Below are 7,324 nucleotides of genomic sequence, written 5' to 3' on the forward strand. Positions count from 1 at the left end.
CTTTATGCTGAAAAAATTAGCTTTTTCAAGAAAAAAAAATTGACTGTTTTTTTTTTTTTAAAGTAATATGAAAATAATTTTGTTTTCTTTTAGAAACCTTGTGATCGTCCTGTCCAGTCTGAAGGACAACACTTACAGAGTTATGTTTTCTTGATGTATCTGTTGTAAGAAGATATGTACAAACCATCTAGAATATAAAGTTTTCTGGACTTTCAACAACTACTTCTAAAAATGTTTTGTATGTTCTGCCCTGTAGGAATCAACTTTGCATAATTTTCAATCATCATGTGGGAAAACAAGTACTTGAAACATGTTCATTGTCTTTGTGTTTAACACTATGACTTTCAGTAAAAAATATTTTTGTACAAATGACCTAAGAAATATACAGTTTGTAATAGGTAAATATAATGAAGCCATACTAAAATTTAGAATAAATAATTATATTCAAACAGCTAAATATGGAAAAAGCACAGGATTAAAATACAATAAATGTTTCCTAGGTGAAACATAGCATAATTTTATTTATTTATTTTTTTTTTTACCTGTAACCAGGTTTTTTTCATACAATTTTTTTATTTTTGGTAGGTGTTATGCTCATTCTATCCCATGATTTCAAAAGTTATTTGTCAATAGGCTTAAATATCTATGCCATTGATAAGTAGTAATTATTTAATGACAGTTATATTCTGTTGATTAAAATTTTTAGTAAAAAAAAGTAAACTCAGAGCCTCCAGCCAGCTTGTTTTTCTTTCTATATTGTAACATAGTAAGTATCATTGCACCTAGAAACCATTTTTTTGTAATTAGACAAACTCTTCCTACGATAAGCTGAATATATCATTTAGAATGGTAATGGTGGTTAGATCAGTTAAAGACTGTGTAAAATAGATTATAATATTATTTAATACTGCTGATTCATATAAAGCTTTTTTTTAAATAAATGAACTGTTAATTCATAAATATCTTTCTATTTTTATTTAGTCAGTTAGACCATGATTAAGTTAAAGCTGTTGAACTTGGACATTTATATTCCAAATTTTAAATGTTGACGAGTTAGTCTGTTTATGAAAGTAATCCAATAACTTATCACTGTAGTAGCTCTGTTTCAGATGTTCACAAAGACTTTGACTTTCTGTGAAATATGAAGGTGTGTGTACAAGAGAACTAGAACCATTTTGGAATTTTACCAGTCAGCTGTATTCTTGTTGAAGGTATTAAAAACCATATAAAACCATGTTTAATTTTACAATCCAATTAATTAATAACTAAAACTAATTTTCCTAAAATCCAGAATCATTTTTTACTACTTCCCATATAGGGACCATTATCGAGTTAGAAAATGTACATAAAATGTTTCCAAACTGAAATTGTTTCTTAAAAAAATATTAGCTGAAGTATGTCTACTTCCAGGCAGAAAAAAAATAATTAAATTCCTTATTCTTTTATATAACCTCTGATCAAGAGAAACTTCTTTCAAAAATAATGACAAAATACTGTTACACTGTAAAAATCAGTAAACACGGAAAAATTATCACTGCTAGTAAACAGTTGGCAGTGAGTAAGCATGCATTTTCATGAAAGACAATTTATTGACCAAGTTCGATCCCTAAGTTTTAGTGTATAGAAATAATTATCACATGAATACAACTACTAATTAGCATGTGGATAGAGCTAATGATTAGCACATGAATAAGACTAGAGAGAAACTCCTCAGAATAGCATTTCCAATATTACCTAATCTACAAGGAAAAGACTGTTATGTCTGGTATACAACACTACATTAACACATAACACTCATAATTGTACTGTTGTATCTGGTATACTTCTAAAAGTACCAGCTGCATGTATATGGTTTGTAAGGTAGTTTTATGTATTTATAAAATACTTTTGTCAGTTATTATTCATATGACTAAACTGTGCACTACTGTGAGGAATGAGGACTGGTGCAAATGAAACCTTCTTCACTGTGCACTTTACCCACCTCATGTAAATTATAATTATACAGTTTAATACATACCACTCTACAGTTAAAGTATAAATATGAATACTTATTCTTTTAACTAATGTTACTAAGGATGATATACATGAATGCTGAACACTTTTTTATACCACATCTTGAAGAATTAAAGGTGACTTACGTAGATACATAACACTACATTAACACATAACACTCATAATTGTATTGTTGTATGTGTGCATTTTACAAGCTAGCAAAGCATGATTATAATATACTTGTCATAAGATGTTAGTATTAGGCCTGTTATATTGTTAAACACTACATTCTTTACCTAGTCCGTTAGGGATTTTCAAGAATTATAGGAGAGCCATTGAAATACTATTATTATACTCCCTTCTAATTCTTGGAAATCCCTAATGGACTAGAAAAAGAATTTACTGCTTCAAAATATATTAAGCCAAATACTAAAGCCTTATGACAAGTATAATTATGATCATGCTTTGCCAGCTTGTAAGTAGCTTCAGTTGTTATTGTAACAAATGGTTTATATAAATAGTGTTCTGACCACTACTCTGTTGTATCCCAGCCAGCCTGAAGAGCTCTGAATTGAGCAAAATGCATTGTCAGCAATAGATATGGGGAATATAGTGTGGTTGGAATACTAATATTATTAGTAAACAAAATTTATTCTAAAATTGTAGGGATAGAAAAAATTAGAAATTATGGAGCATTTGGGATGAGAGGAAAATCTGCATTACCCATTCCTGTACTCACATACTGGATGCACATATACCTCATAAAGCTCATAGGTTTGAAATTATTCAGAGTCTACATAATACAAAGACTAGAAACCATCAAAGTGTTACATGCATGTAAACTAACAGGTGATGGTAGTTTCACTGATTGTATTCGACTCGATACACTTAGCAGTTATGGTGCAAACACAGTACAGTATGCTTTGCCTAGAGGGCCTACACAGGGTAAACTCCATCATAGAATTGTTGGTTCTTCTTAACAGAGAATAGATCCAGATATAGGTGGCCTTCTCTTGGAAACTAAACAAGGTAATTGATATATATTGGTCATTTTTTGGTTACGTTGCTAAGTGGAACATTAATCATTATTTTAGAACAGTCAGTTACTTATATTTGGTAAATAGTGGATTCTGTGCTTCTGGAAAAATTCATACAGATCAAGTAGCTAATTTTAGTAGTAAAATATTCTCTGAGTTGAGTAAAATGTTGGGTGTGATAAAGATGCACACTTTTCCTTATCAACCACAATCTAATGTGTTAGGAGAATGAGTACTACAAACTATCAGGCATATGCTTGTGAAGCTTCTTAACCCTATTATGATCTGAGAACAGATTTCTGGTGTTGAATGCATGAATGCACACTTGTGTATCAAATTTCACAAGTTAATGGTTATAACTCTATTTCAACAATTTTTGCTAGAAATAATTAATAATTGATATTTTATAACTTGAAAACTTCATCTAATGTAACTTGCAAAGAAAATTAGTTTTTTAACGCGTGATCTATGTGTAGTACAACACTCATAGATTTTTTAGAATATTTCTGCCCAATCCAAAGTATAAGTTTGTATTTACTCAACCTGTAATCCCTTAGAAATAGATTTATCCAGGTTATGTTTCTCATCTGTCTTTTCTGTGTGAAAAGGCTTTTATGATGTCACAGCAAGTGTTTTTTGAGAAAATGACTAGCAGAAGTTGTCATAGTGGAGCACGAAGAATTGTAATGTGAAGTTTACGAAACTTAGTAACAAGCCTCAAATCTGGAAATTTTGTTTTTAGTTTCTTTTGATGATCTTTTTGGTTATGTGCTTGAAAACTACATGAATATTATTTCATAAGAATATATCAGACAAGAATATTTAGGGTCAGTGAGTATGGTAAAGTAGAAGTTCTGTGATGGCAAAAGTTCATATGATACAAAAGCTTTTTCATCTGTGTATATTAGTAAAGTCATTGTTATTCCAATAACATATTCAAGTACAAGGACTTCTTAGTTACTAAAAACAAACGATTATTAGTGAGAAATTGAGCTTCATCAAAAATATTGCCCATATCAGTGTGAGCCAAGGATAGGAGTGTAATTTTTGTCTCTGTCAGTGCTTTTACTGTTCATCTTGTTTTATATTATTTTCATGTCTTCATAACTACTTAAATAGGTAACAGTAAATAAGCCAGATCAACAATATTAAAAGGAATCCAGTTTTAATTCTTTCATATTTTTTAATAGTTACTTTTATTGTATGTAAAAATGTATATATAAAAAGACAAAAAAATGGATATTCCATTATTAGAACAACACAGGTAAAACAACGATCGTTTTATACAAACAATAACAGAAACTGTACAATGAAAGACAATATTTTTCTTAAAAACCTTAGACAATAGCATATCTGAAAATTCACAAGCTGAAATATAGAAATATCAAACATTTTTTTTTTCAAACATGGACTTGGTATTATGTAGAAAATGTGTTCCAAGTTTATGGAATTAGGTTAAACATTTTGAGTGTAAGAACAAAGCAAATAGGGGAAGGGGTACGATCTCACCCTGTTGGTCCAGAAAGAGTTAACATTGGTGCAACAAAAAGAAATCAGCTGGCCTTTTGCCAAACATGCGTATATTTGATGATATACTATATTGTTTCCATCTCACGTGACTTTACCATTGCAACCTGCACAAATAATTTATGTCCCAAAAGCTGTAGTTTCCTAATACACTGTCCTCTACGAGCCACTAAATGTAACACCAGCCTTTTGGTATCACGAAATAGATAATCACCAGCAGAATTCAGCTGAACTAAGACTTTTCAGCTAAAATAATTTCAGCTAAGGTTATTATTTGTGCTTATAGTCTCTTGTCTAAAGCTACTAGTGTATGTGATGGTGATGATAGATATTTATGGTAAGAATATGTCTGTGAATAAACATGTGTGGTGTTACACGTGTATGTGGACATTGCACAATGTCATTCATAAGCGTTAATAACATAATTGAATCAGTTAAACTGTGATCACAACTGACAAGCAAATCAGAGTAAAGAATTTGATCTGGATGTTAAGGTTTTGAGATGTGAAATAAACTGTGATTACTGACCTGTAAAACAATATTAGAAGATACAGTGCACCTAAAGTTTTCATTGATGCCAGTAGGAGAATATTATCAGTATAAACACTGAAATACTTTGTAGGCAATGCATTTTCATTGAAAAGATAAGAGTAACAGGTAAGCTCACCAGGCCCTTACCAAGGGCAGCTTGACTGGTGCACTTGCACAGAGTTCCAACTTGGTGGAGCAACAATAGTTCGGTGCCTTTGTGCACCCAGTGTTTTATTTCGTTATGATTTGATGTTTTCAAACATGATGATTAAATATTTTGAAAGTACTCAGTTTTACTTATTATTTTTTCACCTCGTTTCAGAGACCGGAAGTGAAACATGCATGTTACAGCTTATTAGTCCCCTCTAGCCTGTACTAAATTTTAATCTGAAAATAGTTCATTAGGAAATATCAGTGTTAATGGCTTCCCATATTTAGAAGATAAAGGTTTGTGCTCTCACAATCTCTACCCTGTTTCAGTTAAAATGGTTCTACATGCCTCTTGGAAGGTATTTAAGACTGTTTGGGAGTTTTTTACAGCTGTATGAAAACTAGATACATCACATGGCAACTGCATTTGACAATAGAGATCCATGAACATTTTTATTTGATCCTGGATGAAACTGGAGGATTAACCCCATTATAGTATTTATTATATCACTGTGGTACATAAACATATTATGTTTTCTACCTTTTTATTTTGAAGTAGTTTTTGGAATTAATCAGTTATTCCGTGTGCAGTTTGCTCTAAACACATGATCAAGAAAGCCATTAAGTTGATTTAATTTTAGATTATTTTGTTGTTTTGTTAGTCTCTGAAGATAAGACTGTTCTGCTATTGTTTGAATGAGAACGATCAGTCATATGGGTATCACTAGATGCTCTGGGTAAATCCAATATTACCTATTAAATAAAGAGTGTTACATACAAACAGTCTGCTAAAAATTTGTAACAAGTGCAGTTTGGAGAAAGAACAACTCAAACCCAGTAAAAATGCAGTCCAGCATCTAAGTAGACACAAACACTGTGTTTGCATTATTTAATAATGATTGTTCATTGTATTTACATTCTGGTCAGTCTCTTTATTTCATTCTTACAAACTCAGTCATAGTTAGTGAATTAATAATTACTTCACAGTAGATATCTTGATGAATTACCTTTTATTCAATGGAACCAACCTATCACTCTCAGGTTAGTCAGTTTGACCTAAATTTACTACATCACTATATATCCCAACCCACTTTCTCAGAAGTATTTTCATATGTCGAGCCTAAAAAAAGCCCTATCCTGGACAATAGATTTTTGCAGTTGTTGTGAAGGTTCATGGCTTCTATTTTGTTGCAGCCAACAACTCAGGAAGAAAAGCTGCCAATGTCTAGTGTACTCAAAACAGTTAATAATGCTCTTCTCCTGAGGATCTTCCTCAGTATGGGGGAACATGGATGACTGAGGATCATTGTGGTGGTGTGATGTCTGGTAAGTCTGAGACCAAGATGGGCAGTCTGTATAGGATTCCCAGACCTTTACCATCCAGAGTAACTCAACCTCAGCTCTTATTGAAGCAACCTTAAGGATACCAAAGAGAGATTGGAATTGCTATTGGTGGTTGACATCTACTAACAGGAGCTATCTTACTGGAAGATGAAACAGTGGACACGAAATGGTAAAGTAAGTGAATCATAGAGCAGTGGTAAGCCTCTCTGAGCTGGAAGGTAGATACTGCTGAGGCCACTATTGATCATAGAGGAACATAAGAGTCAAAAACAGTTGATGAATGAGCTGCCAACAGCAACTTATTGCTCTGCCACCCCATACCAGAGATAAACCACTTTTAAGAGAGCAAAGTTCCTGAGCATGCTTATCACACTGTACTTACAATGTCAAGGACATTTTGATCAGATGATGTCTAAGAGCTCACGAGGGAAATATTCTCGCGATGGCCACGTGTCTGATAAAAAGACAAGACAGATCACTCTCCAGCATTCATGGGTACAGCAAATGAAGATTTGGACTGTTTTCTGTATGGTGCCTGATTTTGAGTTTAGATGCAGATAGTCTGGCAACTTCATCAATCACTTGAGCGAAATTCTGTTGTGTTACTGTGAGTCAGTGATTGCCAGTTTGCACTGAAGGTTTGACCAGATGGAAAATATAATGTGACAATATTCTCAATAGGCTTAGTTTTTCAATAATAATAAATTGTGATTTAAAAGGTGTATTACTTTTATTAATTATGT

General features: G+C 32.2%; 1 protein-coding gene across 1 annotated transcript in view; it reads left to right on the plus strand.

The window, feature by feature from the left end:
* Nucleotides 1–1,234, plus strand: part of LOC106457628 (eIF-2-alpha kinase GCN2-like) — a 139,925-nt gene extending 138,691 nt beyond the window's left edge. Inside the window, exon 39 of the mRNA XM_022383630.1 lies at nt 94–1,234. Within this exon, the coding sequence (XP_022239338.1) occupies nt 94–154 (61 nt within the window). The 3' untranslated portion in view covers nt 155–1,234. The remainder of the gene's footprint in view (nt 1–93) is intronic.
* The last annotated feature ends 6,090 nt before the right edge of the window (nt 1,235–7,324 follow it).

The sequence above is a fragment of the Limulus polyphemus genome, unplaced genomic scaffold (genome assembly GCF_000517525.1).
Source record: "Limulus polyphemus unplaced genomic scaffold, Limulus_polyphemus-2.1.2 Scaffold353, whole genome shotgun sequence".
NCBI lineage: Eukaryota > Metazoa > Arthropoda > Merostomata > Xiphosura > Limulidae > Limulus > Limulus polyphemus.